This window comes from Delphinus delphis, chromosome X (assembly GCF_949987515.2).
Source record: "Delphinus delphis chromosome X, mDelDel1.2, whole genome shotgun sequence".
In the NCBI taxonomy this organism is placed as follows: domain Eukaryota; kingdom Metazoa; phylum Chordata; class Mammalia; order Artiodactyla; family Delphinidae; genus Delphinus; species Delphinus delphis.
In genome coordinates, this window is record NC_082704.1 from 3,200,746 (window position 1) to 3,216,385 (window position 15,640).

General features: G+C 50.8%; 1 protein-coding gene across 3 annotated transcripts in view; it reads left to right on the forward strand.

The window, feature by feature from the left end:
• Window positions 1–2,283: 2,283 nt before the first annotated feature.
• The window catches only part of CD99L2 (CD99 molecule like 2), a 109,713-nt gene continuing 96,356 nt past the window's right edge, over window positions 2,284–15,640 (forward strand). For all 3 annotated transcript variants that reach the window (XM_060002357.1, XM_060002358.1, XM_060002359.1), the window contains exon 1: window positions 2,284–2,405. In XM_060002357.1, the coding sequence (XP_059858340.1) occupies window positions 2,339–2,405 (67 nt within the window). In that variant the 5' untranslated portion in view covers window positions 2,284–2,338. The remainder of the gene's footprint in view (window positions 2,406–15,640) is intronic.

The following is a 15,640-nucleotide window of genomic DNA, read 5'->3' on the forward strand; positions in this document are numbered from 1 at the left end:
AACCACCCCTGAGCTAGAAAACAGGCTTCCTGCATGGTACACTGTGGCCAGTGTCTTGCTGCTGGGATTGAGGTATCTCTACTACACATTGACCAGTTAGAGTCCCAGCTGCGAGTGACTGAGATGCCTCACTTAGAGGCTGCATTTTCCTCACTTCCTCAAGCCTCCTCAGGTAGCTGAGTGTGTAGGTGCTGAGGTTCACCCATCAGAGCCTGAAGGGCTCTAAAAGAGCATGATGTCTAGTGCCCTCCTTACAGGTGGGACTCCTGAAGCCCGAGGGCAAGGGAATGGCACAGGGCACCCGGAGTTAGTGGGAAAACTGGGGGCATATTCGCATCCTGGAATACACAGCAACTGCCCAACCTCACAGTAGCCAGTATTTCTTTAGCTGTTACAAGAGTAACAAGTAATGCGTCACCACTCACTGTGTCCCAGGCCACTTGCTTTCCAGTATCTCATTTAATCCTTGGCACGACCTTATTGCGTCCAGCCAGGATCGCCACTCTGTCTGGCTCGGAAGCACATGTTCTTAGCCATTCACCTGCTGGGGTTCCTGGTGATCCCCCTGCCCCCCTTTGACACTATGGGACTGGACCTGGTTAACTCTGCAACCTCAAGGAAACTCCATTTTGCTCCTTTTCCCTCATTAATTATTGAGGTGATACATGAAGTTGTCGTGGGAATAAAATATAAGAATAAAATGCCTGGAATATGCCATGTATATGTGTGTGTTCAATAACCACTAGCTATTTCTGTTAATTCTCCTGCTAGTGTCATAGAATAAGCACTGCCCTGAAAATCAGAATATCCACTCACTCCTTGTATGTTTTGTTTTTGCAGCCCCAAGATTCAGAGCAATGGAAAGAAGTCACAGAGGGAAAGATTTTGGCTCCATCTCAGGGAGACCCCCGCCCCCTACTATGGCTCAGAGGGTGGGGGAAGCCTCTGGGGGAGTATGGAGGTGCGGCCGGCCCTGTGGGAGACACAGGAAGCCTTCCGAAGGGACACTGCGGGGAGATGGTAGTAGCCACCCTCAAGGAGGATGTAGCCCAGGGCAGCCTGTGTCGAATAATGGCAGGGACAGGCTCGACGACTCCGGGGAGCAGCGGCGCTTTCTCTTTGTCTTTGAAAGCCGGCTGCAGCCGGAGCCCTTCTTGAGAGCGTTCACGTCAAAGGCTGCAGCGGGCATTTTGCTGTTACAATCAGTGTTGGAATCTGATTTCACCCGGTCCTGAAGATGGACTCGGTTGGAGGGGTTCATGGGAAAGGGCTGCAGCGCGCGTGTCGATCACCGAGCACGTTTACAGATCGACTCTGCAGATGTGAACTCGCGCTTTCAGCGCTTTCATCAAAGCCTCGGGGGAGCTGACCCTGTCCCTCCTCCTTCCTCCCCCGGGCCCGCGGCGCTCGGCTCCAGGTCAGCCCGCAACTTCCCTCTCGCCTGTCCCCCGCGCCCCCGGCCTCAGGCTCGTTTCCTCCAGACGTGCCGCTGTTTGCCAACCGCGGCCAGCCACGAAAATGGCCCTTTCCTTTCATCTCTGGGCAGGGCTCCATTGCAGGATCAGCTAAGTGGGAAGGCAGACGGCGGTTCCGACAAACAAGTTCCGCCAAGGCGACGGGTGCCGGACCGCGGGTGCCGGGTCCTGGAGCCGCAGCTGGAGGGACCCCTTGGTGACCGGGGGGACACCAAGGCCAGAAGGGGAAGAGCCCTGTTCAAGGTCACCCGGCTGGCAGAACGCACCAGGCTTGTGCGCCGCCTCGGGTCCTGCTCCGGGCCCTAGAGGAGTCTGGCGCGCCGGGTGGAAATCACTGCATACCCTTGTTGCCAGCGCCTCCGTCTCCCCAGCCACTGTTGACTCACTGCTCCGGGCCCGCAGGGACCACCTCTGAGACTTCCCTTTCGAGGGAGTGGTGTGAAGGGGCCCGCGGGTCGCGGGCCGGCGCTGGCCGGGACCCAGACAGCCTAACCTGCTGGGTGCCCGCGGGCTCCGCCCCTCAAGCTCCAGCCCCGCCCGCAGGTTGCCGTCCCGCCCCTCGTGCATAGGCCCCGCCCCCTAGACTGCAGGCTCGCCCCGCCCCTCGCACCACAGTCGCAGTCCCACCCCACCTCACCTCGTCTCCGTCGGGCACGCCCCGACGCCAGAGCTCGCGCGCGCCCCTCCTCCTCCCTCCCGGGGCCGCGCCGCGCGCGCGCCGGTTCTGGGCGAGGCCCTGCAGTAGCGGCAGGGTCCCTCCCTCTTCTGCTCCTCCTCCTCCTTCCCGGCTCCTCCCCGATCACCCCCTCGGGCGCTCTCGCGCTAACTGTGCTCCTCTGGGCCCCGTCCGCCCGCTCCCAGCCATGGTGGCCTGGCACTCGGCGTTCCTCATCTGCCTCGCTTTCTCCTTGGCCACTCTGGTCCAGAGAGGTAAGGCGGGCGGGGGGCACGCGGGGACCCCGCCCTCTGGGCCCGTGGGGCGGGGGCCCTGCGCCCCGCGGGCCCGGTGGTGCGCATGAGCGGCTCGGCCCCCGCCCGAGGGCCTGCTGCGGAGGCTGCCGGCGGGCAGGCGGGGCAGTGCGGGAGGATGGGGCTGGGGTGCTAGCCCCGAGCCCGCGGGGGCTGACCCTGCCGCAGCCCATGTGGCCGGTGGGGAGGGACCTGGACCCCTCCTGGTGCTGGGCTAGAAACAGCGGGATACTCCCCCCTTAAAATCCTGAACAAGGTGTCTCCGCCGGTGACAACACCTGTTCCCAGGAGATTGCCGTTGGAAAAACCTTGAAGAGAGCACTCATTCCCTGAGCAGGGCTTCTCAAAATGTGTTTCCAGGCCACCTGCAGCAGAAGCACCTGGCGAGCTTCCTGTGCTCACTCCTGCTTTGTCAGGATCTCGGCGGGGATGGGGGGTGGACGGGGAACGGCGGTGTGTAAGTCTAACCAGTTCCCCAGGAGCTTCTGGTACCCGCCCCAGTTTTCGAGCCATTGGTGTTATTTTGCCAAGGAGGAGGAGAGAGAAATTCTACCAAATCAAGGAAGCAAGTTTCTTAGACCCTCGCTACTCAAAGTGTGGTCCAAGGCCCGCAAGGACATCTCTTGGGACTTGTTAGGAAAGCAGCATCTCAGGCCCCGCCCCTGACCTACTGAGTCAGATTCTGCATTAACTAGATCCCCGGGTAATTCGCAGGCACATTTAAGTTTGAGAAGCATCTTCTTAGAATAAATGCAGTCTGTGGTTAAAAATAGGGTCGCCAAGGAGTCCCAGCAGAATCTTCTTACACTTAACTTACCTCATCTCCACATCAGAAAAAGAGGTTGAGGAAAACACTGCAGTTGAGCGCAGAATTGTGCTCTGAGCTTCCTGACACAAAGGCAGATTCAGCTAGTTAAAAACACATGAGCTCAGCAAAAACAAAACCGTGTCCTCTAAGTGCGTTCTAGTGAGGGTTATGTTACTTATAAGGAACACTGGAAAACACTAGACAGTCCAAGGCAGTTTTGCAAAAGATGTAGAAATGTTTCTCATGCGGGCAGCCCTCCTGGAGTCTGTACAAGGAGAGCCATTCAGCATTCAACAAAGGTGCCAGGCTCTGTTCTAGACACTGATGCTGCAGCCGTGAACAAAATTCGGGCTCTGTCCTCGTGGAGCTGACATCCTGACGCGGGAGAAAATAAGTGCAAACATCGCAATCTATATAAGTGCAGTGAAGAATAATAAAGCAAGTTACAGGGTTGTTGAATTTTGTTTCATTTTTCCCTTTGGGGTTAAGATTTTTATTTTGTTTATGATGCATTTGTGGGGAAAAGTATGATCACTTGATTAACTTGCATCTAATGATATGGGACATTTTAAAGTGGAAGCGCAAAAAAGTTCGAAAAATGATGCTCCCTTCAAGGCTGTCTTCTGCAAGTCTTCAACATGGTAGGCACGTTGAGAAGGTGAGGAATTTAAATGATGAGGTGTCAGGTTTTCATCATCACGGGTTACACTAGGTGATTTACAAAGTGGTGGGGGAAACGGCAAATGGGTGCAGCCGTTTTACAGATGAGGAAACGGAGGCGCACAGAGGCGAAGTAACTTGCCTCAGGTGGCAAAGCTAAGATTTGGTTCCAGGCTTGTCTGATTCCACTGTCCTTGCTTTTAAGTACTAGGCATAATGCCTTTACACCTGGAGGCTGCCCTCCTCCTACACCTTACTGGCCAAGTGGCCTTGGGAAAGTGCTCTGAACTTGGTTCGGTTTGCTCACCTGTATAAGGCCTAACAACTCATAAAGGTACCTCGAGGGAACCAGGCGTGTGTCACCCTCAGATCTGCAGCCCTGCCACCAGCTACCGTCTCCTGAGTGCTTGCTGTGTACCACTTCACATATATATTTTTTAGTTGCCCCAGGAGTTTGGCTTGTTAGGTATAATCCCCGCCTTCCAGATGAGGGGCCCCATGTCACATAACTCGGAAGGATAGAGCCAGGATCCCACCCGTTTAAGATTGCTAGCCAGTGATCTTTTAAAATTTTAATTAACGCTGAACCAGAAGAAGCGTTTGCTTCAAGGTAGGGCCCCAGTTTTTGGATCTTTTGTGCAGAACAACCTGACAAATACCGGTTTTGCATTGGTCCCCTCTGGGGATCCGGGCAGTTACAGTTTCAGAGCTACTGTGTCAAAATGAAGAAACACAAAGCAGGTCTCAGTTAGGTACCCACTGGCTCTCCGGGAGCCCCCAGGTGGTGGATCAGGTGGGTCTGCCCAAGAGCCACTTTCTTCTTGGTCCTGGTCCTCGGTAATGAGGTGTGACCTAGAAAGCCTGGCAGGCCTCAGGAGACACTCAGAGCCTCGAAGCCCGATTGTGAAATCCGCACGGACTCGGGCAAGCTGAGACAGATTTTGGGCTCCCAGGAGTTTAAAAGGTGGTTAACAAGTCATTCCTGTTCTAATTGCAGATGGGCTTTTAGTTCACTGTGTATTTTACTAGTTCTGAAAAATCGTCTGAGGACAGGTATGTCACCTGTCTGCACCTACAGAAATGGGAAGCGGTGCTTTTGACTTCCGGGGAGAAGAACCTCAGTGGTTCGGGTGGGTAACAGTCACACGAGGGCTCCACTTCCCCAGTGTCTTCCATGCGCCAGGCCCTCAGTGCCTCGCACACGTTTACACCTCCTAACTAGCCTGAAAGCTTGGCACTGTGACCCATCTTGTTTCCTGATGTTCATAATGGCTGTTTGCATAGAGCCTTGAAAAGTAACTGAGTGGTAACCCATAACTCAGATGCAAAACGTGGTCCAGTGAGGTTTTGGACTTGAACCCAGGTTTATCTGAGTAACCGAAGGAGGGGTCATAAATGCAGATATATCCAGTGATGGGGCAGGTGACAGAAATGTGAGCCGTGGCCAAAAATGTGTGATGAGCCTGTTGGCAGATCTCCAAGTGCCTGCTCCTTTAAGAGAGGTAGCCCGGCCAAGAGGGAGAGTGCCAGCTGTGGAGCAAGCGTGCCCAGCGCTACCACGGTGCAGGGCAAGTCACTAGCTGCGTGGTGCCTCAGTTTCCTCATCTGGAAAATGGGGATAATACCACCATCCGCCCCGTGGGGTTGTTACTAGGATTAAATGAGTGCAAAAGGATAAAGTACTTAGCACAACACCTGGCTCCGAGTGAGCTCTGTGCTAGTAACTATTATTCCGAGCCACATTTAAAAAATACAGTGCAAACCTTGAAAGGATTATGCTAAGTGAAGGGAGCCAGACACAGAAGCCCACATATTGCATGATTCCGTTTATATGTAATGTCCAGAGTTGGCAAATCCATAGAGACAAAAAGTAGGTTAGTGGTTGCCAGGGTCTAAGGGGAATGAAGAGTGACTGCTTAATAGGTAGCAGGTTTCCTTTTAGGGTGATGGAAATGTTCTGGAACTGGATAGAGGGGGCGGTCGTACAACCTTGTGAATGTACCAAGAACCACTAAATTGTACGCTTTGAAAGGGTGAGTTGGATGGTATGTGGATTATACCTCCGTTTAAAATAAATTCACTGTGGGCTTCCCTGGTGGCGCAGTGGTTGAGAGTCCGCCTGCCGATGCAGGGGACACGGGTTCGTGCCCCGGTCCGGGAAGATCCCACATGCCGCGGAGCGGCTGCGCCCGTGAGCCATGGCCGCTGAGCCTGCGCGTCCGGAGCCCGTGCTCCGCAACGGGAGAGGCCACAACAGTGAGAGGCCCGCGTAATGCAAAAAATAAAATAAAATAAAATAAAATAAATTCACTGCAGTCCAAGCAGAACAAATGAGGGAGGTGGGCAGCATGTGACCCCTGGGTTGGGGTTGGTCTTCAGGGCCCCTGAGTTTGGTCGGGCCAGGGAGAGCCAGAGCAGAGGGGGCCGCGAGTGCTGGTGGTGCTGGGATCCAGGCAGAAGCCCTGTGGGCTGACTTGGGCTATTGGGTTTGAGCCAGACAGACCCCTGGGGCACCTGCAGGATTGGCCTGAGTACAGCAGTGGCCCCTGCAAAGGTGCATCCTGGACAGGGGGGACCGTCCCTGTCCTGCATGGCTCAGGGTTGCCCCTATGCACCCGTCATTGCAGTGGACTGACAGGGTCTAGGGACTGTTTGCCTTTTAGTCTCACCTGTTTTGACTGGTTTGCAGCCCCTTCCTCACTGTCAAAGGTCACATCCCATCCCCTCCATCATTTTGGATACCAGGTAACAAAAATGTATGTGTTTTTTAAACACGTGCACACACAGAGAAATCACCCAAGAGTCAGTGTCAGCAGGCACTGGGGAGGGGCCTCCAGCAGAGGTGATGACGATGAGGGTGATGAGGCTGTTTGGCAGCTCGCAGGGGAGCAGCTGTCTTTGGTTTTTGTGAGTTCAGGAAAGATCCTTTCCAGGCGCACTGACTTTCCCGCTCTGGGCTCTTCCCCCGCCTGGTGTTGGTGCTTTCCCTGCTGTGTGTCCACTCCTCCCCTTTGCACTCGCTGTGTATTCCTCTGCTGCTCTTGGTGTGTGGGGGGGAGGCCCGGCTCTGGAGGTTCCTGTTCCCCAGCCCAGGCTCGGCCCTCCCTGAGGCTGGCTCACAGGTCCACTGACTGGCCAAGCTTGGTTCGCATGGAAAAGCCTAAAGTCATCCTCAACGCGTAACAGAAACAGGGGAGAAATCTTTCACGCAGGTCAGTGTTCCAAATGGCCCCCAAAGATGTCCACGCCCTAATCTCTGGAACCTGTGACTATGGGAGGTTACATAGTGATTTCGGCCGGCAAGAGGACCTCAGTCTTTGTCTTCTTTGAGGAGAGAATTCAGCAAAGAGACTAAGACTGCAAAGCAGGTACAGACTTTATTAGAAGCATAGTACATGGGGGAGAGCACACAGGCAAACTCATGGAGTAGGGGTAGCAATGCCTTGCGCTCTGCGGTAGCTTAGGTAGTTAATATGGGGTTAGTCTTCTGGGGTTTAGATGAGGGTGACCCTCTTTTTTCTCCCCTATGATCATGCCATCTGCAGTTCCTTATTTAGGCTTCCACCAAGCACTATCTTTTTTCTTTAATAAATTTATGTATTTATTTTTGGCTGCGTTTGGGTCTTCGTTGCTGCGCGCGGGCTTTCTCTAGTCGCGGCGAGCGGGGGCTACTCTTCATTGCGGTGTGAGGGCTTCTCATTACGGTGGCTTCTCTTGTTGCGGAGCACGGGCTCCAGGCATGTGGGCTTCAGTGGTTGTGTCACGTGGGCTCCGTAGTTGTGGCTCGTGGGCTCTAGAGCGCTGGGTCAGTAGCTGTGGCACACGGGCTTAGTTGCTCCGCAGCACGTGGGATCTTCCCGGACCAGGGCTCGAACTCGTGTCCCCTGCATTGGCAGGCGGATTCTCAACCACTGCGCCACCAGGGAAGCCCCTCAAGCACTATTTTGAATCTTTCTCGTGAGCACCTAAGCAAAACCCAGGGGGAGAGGGCGAAGGGTCAAAACCGCAATGCTAATGATATTACGGTGTGGCCAAGGTTACTAGAGGATGACCTGGGACCCCTTCTGCACATGTGTTGGGCTGGGAAATCTTGACCACAAAAATGAGGAGGCTGTGGTGGGCTGCTTTGTCTTTCAGCCAGTCACGGTGCTTAATCCTTGTTGGTAGTTTATCTCAAAGGGTCAGCATGAAACCAGTTGAAACCAGTTGCAGCAGGTTAACCCAGGGCCTATCTACCTCCTTCCTCAACAGTAGAGGGGAATTAAGGTAGCAGATGGAATTAGGTTGCCAATCAGCTGGCCTGAAAATAAGATTCTCCTGGGTTAGGCCGGCTAATTAAAGGATGAGGTTCCTTTAAATATCGAAGAGGAAGGTAGAGGAGCGAGGGTCAGAGTGATGCCACGGGAGGAAGATTCCACTGCCTTTGCTGGCTCTGAACGTGGAAGGGGCCAGGAGCCAAGGAGTACGCAGACTCTGCCCTAGAGCTTCCAGAAGTAACGCAGCCCTGGCGATACCTTGATTTCAGCCCAGTGAGACCGCGTTGGACTTCTGACCTCCCAAACTGTAAGGCTGAAGTGTGCGTTGTAGAGCAGTACGTTGGCCATCATTTGTTACAGCAGCAAGAGGAAGCTAGGAGAAGCTAAGGGGTGGATATTAGCGTCCTCTTCATTCTTTGAAAAAACTAGCTTGTGGTGTTTCTTTACATTGTTTCAATTTTGCCATTTTAAATCAATCCCTAATCTGCTCTCAGTTCAGGATTTTAAAATAAATGTGCAGAAAATTGGATTATGGTGGTGCCCTTGGTGTGGCAATGAATGCTTTGAAGCACCTCTGAGGGCCCTGGAAGGCAGCTGGATTTCTTTGGCCTGCGTTTGATTTTAAATGACTCCTCGAGGAGATTGCAGAGTGCGCCCTGTGCAGTGGGCCACCTGTATCGGGCCCCCCCCCCCCCGGCTGTGTCCGGAAAGGCCTGTCCTACGCCCCGCCCCCCAGTCCTGATGGCTGCGTTTGAAGCAGGTGCAGTCTGGGTACAGCAGACAGGCTTTCTTCTTTGGGCTGTGCCTGCCCCTTTGCTGAGTAGGAGGAGTGGGCTGCCGGCTAACCTTGTCCCCAGGCGGGTTGGGGGAAAGGACCAGAGCAGAAATGGGTGGGCCTGGACCGCCACTCCACCTTCAACTAGTTTTTTTTTTTATATATAAATTTATTTTATTTTTGGCTGTGTTGGGTCGTTGTTGCTGCACACGGGCTTTCTCTAGTTGCAGCGAGCGGGGGGCTACTCTTTGTTGTGGGTCGCGGGCTTCTCATTGCGGTGGCTTCTCTCGCTGTGGAGCACGGGCTCGAGGCGCGTGGGCTTCAGTAGTTGCAGTACATGGGCTCAGTAGTTGTGGCGCACGGGCTTTGTTTCTCCGCAGCACATGGGATCTTCCCAGACCAGGGCTCGAACCCGTGTCCCCTGCATCGGCAGGCGGATTCTTAACTGCTGTGTCACCAAGTAAGCCCTCAAGTAGTTTTGAGCTCTCCTTTTGTTTGTTTTCTACATGGGGCTGCTCGTCAGATGTCACAGGGTTCTGCAACTTTAAAACAAAAACACTTTGAAAACTGTAGTGGAATCCCACAGAGAGGAGTGCTGCAGCTCAGTGAACATCTGTTTAAAGGAGCGGCGGACAGCCTCTGGCTGGCATTCCAAGGTGGTTGTTTGGGACTGTTTTCCAACTTAGAGGCGGTACCCTCAGCAATAAACATTGTTGCAGTGCGGAATTCATTACCCCCAAAATAGTGCCAAGGCACTCAGGGCTCATTTTGACCTTGTTTGTATTTTTATTGCTGCTTCAGCTAGCCTGGGATGATGGAATTAACACGGGCCTGCATTCCAGTGTGGCCCCACCATTTGCTGGCCACAGTTGCCTTATCTGCACCAAGAGGCTGCTGACCTCTGCTTTGTCGGCCTCACAGAATTGTTGGAGTAGCCAATTAACTGCTAGTGCAAATAGGCTGTGTTGTCAAGATATTAGCCAAGTTAGGCTTCCCAGAGGGGAGGAGAATGGGAAAGAGGCCACCTGCCTAAGGGCTGCCTTGCTTGCATTGGTTCTAACGAGCATTCAGGGGCTTTCGTTTACAAAAGCCTTTATTGACCAGAACCAAAGTGCCCGCAGAATTCCTGAGCTGGGCTCAGAGTCCCAGTGAGCTCAGAGGAAGAACTGTCCCAGGAGCAATTCTAATTTAGTTGCTCTTCCTATCCCATTGGCCTTCTGTAGAGTTCTGGGCTATCTTTCGGGAGCAAAATCCCTTTTACTTTCTCACCATTCATTCATTAGGCTCTGTCATCCAGCTTAAAAAAAAAAAAAGCAAAAATCCAAAGTAGTGCCTAAAAAGAAACAAACAAGAACTATATTTTAATCTTTCGTTCATAAAATACAATATACCATGTGGACTTGTAGTCGTTTGGGGCTCCCATTAATTTCCTCCCAACACTTGGCTTCCCACCCCTCCCTCGCAGCTGCTCCTGGCCAAAGTTAGTGATGACTTCAGTGTGGCTAGGTCCAAGGGTCATCTGACACCCTCCCCTGGAAGCACTTTCTCCCCTTGGCTTCTGGGAAGCCACACTGGTCGTTCCTTGCCATTCTCCCTCACCTCTGACCTTAGGGCTTGTGGGGATGCCTTGGGCCTAGTCTTCCTGCTTTACTTGCACTCGCTTCCCAGGTGCTTTCACCAGCCTCATGGCTTTAAATGAAATCCCATCTTCAAGCTTTTGACTCTTCAGTTTCTATCCCCAGCTCTGATCTCTCTTGACCTCCAGGCTCCTGCATTCAACATCCCCACGTGGTTGTCTGATGTCTTGCTGGTGTTAAGTTACTGAAATTCTTCGGGTTCATCTGTTCTCCCCTCCCACCAACTGAGTCCTCGCCCTTCCCTCAGGATTCCTGGACCTCCCCATAATCCAGCAACCAAAGGGTCCGTGCCCTGTGCAGCCATGTTAAGTTATTTTGACCATTACCCTTGCTCATACGTGTCACTGAAGACCCAGTGCAAAACTGAGCTGCTGCTGGCTGCCTCCAAACCTGCTCCTCCCACCTGAGTAACTGGCAACCCCATTCTGCTAGGGGCTCTGGCCACTCCTCCATGGCTTTCTTTCCTTCGTGGCCCGCATCTGATCTGTCAGCAGACCACGCCTGTGCCCACCCTCGGAATCATCCAGCCTCCCACCTGTTTCACCTCCTCTCTGGCTACCTCCCTTGGCTGGGCCACTGTCCCCTCTCATTGGAGCCCTGGCAGTGACCTCCCAACAGGTGTCTCAGAGTTCACTTCTGCCCCCTACAGTCCAGACTCTACACAGCAGCCAGACCATCTTTAGAGACCTAAATCGCATTGCATCCCTCTGCCCAGAACCCTCCAGTGGCTTCCAGTTGTAATGAAAATAAAATCTAAAGCCCTCTGTGGCCTACAAGTTCCAACAGAATGGGGGCTACGCATGCTCTGACCTTGCCTCCCGCCCCTGCCCGGGGCTGGCTTGCTGCTCCTCCAGTATGTTAAGCAGTCTATCGCCTTGGCATCTTCTTGTTTGCCCTCTCCTCTGGCTAGGAGTTGCATGGTGGGTCTCAAGGGAGTTGCATGGTGGGTCTCAAGGGCTTTGGAGTACCCCCGTCAAGGTGGGACAGCTCGGGGATTTGACTGTTTCTACTTGGAGAAGGGTCACGAAAGGTGGAGCGGTTTTACCCCAGATAGAGGCCATTGAGCAGGGTTTCTCAACAATGGCACTGTTGACGCTTGGGGCGGGAGAATTCATCGGGAGGGCTGTCCTGTGCATCATAAGGTATTTAGCAGCATTCTTGGCTTCTCCCCACTAGATGCCAGTAGTACCCCCTCCAAGTCAGCCAACCCCAAATGAGTTCAGACATTGCTCAGTGGGCCCTGGGAGCGGAACCGCCCAGGTTGAGACCCGCTGCTGTACAGACAGACGTATTCTTTGTGATTCCACTCTCCATTTTCAGTTCCTCATGAGCCACTGGAGTTTTCTGTCATCGTCACATTGCCTCAGGATACACATGTGAGAGTAAGTCAGGTCACAGCCAACCAGGAAAACACCGTAGGCTCCTTGGTGAGCTTTGAGCTCATCCTAGTTAGATCAGACGCATCGCCGATCTCCTTAGGTAGTTATTTTCTGCATAGATCCCCACAGATGGCTTGTCCCACCTAGTTTGTGTTGATCTTCATTAGCTTCAGTTTTAGCTGACGACCTTGTCTTTTTAAATCTGTTTTACAGTTTTCTGAGAACCGGTGAAAAAGAATAAACAGAAAAATGGGCCAAAGACTTGACCAGGCAATTCATAAAAGAAGAAATCAAATTGGACAACAAACATATGAAAAGATGCTCAACCTCATTAGCAATAGGAGAGATGCAAATTAACCTGTAATAAGATAAAATGACATACCCTCCAGTAAGCTAAAAACTATAATGAAGTCTGATAATACCAGGTGTTTACATGGTTACGTGAGTAATATGTGCTCTTTGTAGTAAACTTTGAAGATGTAGAAAGGTGTCGAGAAAATGCAAACCCCATAACCCAGGGTTAACCACTGTTAACATGTTGGAATACAGTATTTCTTTTTTTTTAACTTTTTTTTTTTTTTGCCGCACTGCACGGCTTGCGGGATCTTAGTTCCCCTACCAGGGATTGAACCCGGGTCCTGGCAGTGACAGCGCTGAGTCCTAACCACTGGACAGCCAGGGAATTCCCTGGAATACCATATATCAGTAGTAGTTTTTTTCTCTGTAGACATATATATTTCACATTATTAGTATTGACCTGTGTGTATAGCTTTTTCCCTTATTGTGAAATATGACAGATATAGAAAAGTGTGCAAGGCCTTTAACAAGTAAGTATAAAGTGAAGATCTGTGTCATCACCAATCAGGCCAAGAAATACAATGTTGACAGCACCCACGTGGACCTCCGTGTGCCTCTCCTGATCACAGACGCACCCTCCCCCCAGAGGTGACACTAGCCTGCCTTTTGTGCAGTCATTTTTTTTTTGCTTGATACTTCTACCACCTATGCATGTGGCCCTAAATAGTTTAGTTTGGCCTGTCCTGTAGCCTTGTAGAAATGGAATTACACTCTATGTAGGCTTTTGTGCTTCTCATTGCCGTTTCTTCTCTTGTTGTGGAGCGCAGGCTCTAGTGCGCAAGCTTCAGTAGTTGTGCCACGTAGGCTCAGTAGTTGTGGTGCCCAGGCTTAGTTGCCCCGTGGCATGTGGGATCTTCCTGGACCAGGACTCGAACCCATGTCCCCTGCATTAGCAGGAGGATTATTAACCACCGTGCCACCAGGGAAGTCCCTTGTTCTCTTACTGATGGATGTTTGGGTGGTTTCCAGTTTTTGAATGTTTCAACCAGTTCTGTCATAACCATTCTTATGTAGATATGTACACATTTCTCTAGGGTACTGGTTCTTTTTTGTTTTTAACTTATTGAAGTATACTTGGTTTGGAATGTTGTTAATTTCTGCCGTACAGCAAAGTAATTCAGTTATACATATATATACATTCTTTTTCATATTCTTTTCCATTATGGTTTATCACAGGATACTGAATGGAATTCCCTGTGCCCTACAGTAGGACCTTGTTGTTTATCCATTCTATATATAACAGTTTGCATCTGTTAATCCCAAACTCCCAATCCAGCCCTCCCCCACCCCCCTCCCCCTTGGCAATCACATGTCTGTTCTCTGTTTGTGAGTAAGTTTATTTGTGTCATATTTTAAATTCCGCATATAAGTGATATGATATTTGTCTTTCTCTGACTTACTTCACTTATGATCATCTCTAGGTTCATCCATGTTGCTGCAAGTGGCATTTCATTCTTTCTTATGGCTGAGTAGAGTTCCATTGTATATATGTATCTAGGGTGCTGGTTCTTAAACTGTGGTCTGGGGACCCTTGGAGGGCCCCCAGTGTGTTTTCAGGAGTCCACAAGGTCAGGCTATTTTCATAATGACACCAAGATATTAAATGCATTTTGCATTATTTTCTCATGAGTGTACGGTGTTTCCAGAATTGATGTGATGTGTAACATCATTACTCTGATGGCTAATGGAAGGTGGGCTTGCGTCTTCTTGTGTTTTACATTTTTCTCAGTTTTAATTTCTAATATGATAAATGTCAATGGATATAACCCACCTAAACAAAAGCTTCTGGGGATTCTCAAGTTTTGAGTGTGTAAGACCAAAAAGTTTCTGGGTTATGTAGTATTTGTAACTTCAGTCTTAGCAGGTGATGCCACACTGTCTTCCAAAGTGGTTGTGCCAGTGCTTGGCACTGTCAGACTTCAGTATAATTTTAGCTACTAGTGGGTGTGTAATTTTATATTTTTATGGTTTTGTTTGCCTCTCTCTGGTTACTAATGAAGTTGGGCATCTTTCCATATGTTTATTGTCCAATTTGATTTCTTTATGAATTGCCTGGTCAAGTCTTGGCTCATTGATCTATTCTTTTTCTCTGGTTCTCACACACGATGCTTTATTTCCTCATGTGCTTGGTTATTTTTGGCTGTGTACTACTCATTGCCCTTGAAATATATATGTGGGGTTGCTTTGAAGTCTAGGATAAATGTACCTTCTTCCAGAGATTTGTATTTGACTTTGTCAGGTGCTCTTAGGACATTATTAGCCTGGGACTACTTAAAACAAGTGCCTGATTTTTTCCCTTTGTTTCCACAGCACCAAGGAAGCCTTCCTTGCAGTCCTCTGGAGGCTGAATTGGGAAGGGGCAAGTTTGTTTCTGAGTCACCCTTACCCCAAGGGTATAGTCCTCTGGTGTCCCAGTTTAATGTGGGAAGAATTTTTCTATTCAATAGATTCCTCAATTTAGGTGGTCATGGTCCCAAACTACAGTCCCCTTTGCCTGTCTTGGAAGGTTGCCAAAATCCAAGGCAAAGCTGGTCCAGCTGGGTGTGCATGGGTTCCCGCATCTCTGGATTTCCCGCTGTCTCTTAGGTTTTGCCATGTTTGTTGTTGTTGTTTTTTACCATTTTGTCAGTTCTTCAGTGTTTTTAAGGGTATGTTTTTTAAAATCACCCATTTTAGTTGTTCTTAATTGGAAGGTTGCTCCAAATAATCTATCCTGCCATTTCTAGAAACACAAATTGATATATCTTTATCCTGTTTATGTAACCTTACACTTTCTTGTGTAATTAAAATTGTTTTCAATACATGACTTCTGATGGATATTAAGGTGGACTCCAGGTCTTTGCTATTATAAATTACATTTCAGTAAACATTTGTACATAATATTTGGTTGAGGATAATGGTACCTAATGACAGGGTGGCTGGGAGAGGGCGGAGAGAGAGGGTGTGAACCTTAGTGCTCCATTCATGTCAACTGTTGTTCCTTTTCTTATCACATACACACATGAGGTGGCCAAGGGGGCCTGCGGACGAGGAGACAGTCTCGTGCCGAGCGTGTGGGGAGCCAGCTAGACAGTTAAGGGTTGGAGGAGTAATGTCAGGTGACAAAAGGAGCCGATTAAGGAACGTGGATTGCCAAGGTACCCTGAGGGCCTGGCTTGAGTCACAAACCCTGAACTGGCAGCTGTGCCAATGCCAGTCAGCACAGGGATGTGAGACCTGCTGTTGCAGGGAGGCACCGCCCCACAGCGTGGCCAGGCTGGTGGTTGCTGGGCATATGGTCGGTCCCGTCCAGGAGGTGTTGATTAAGTGCCTCCAGGCACCCTG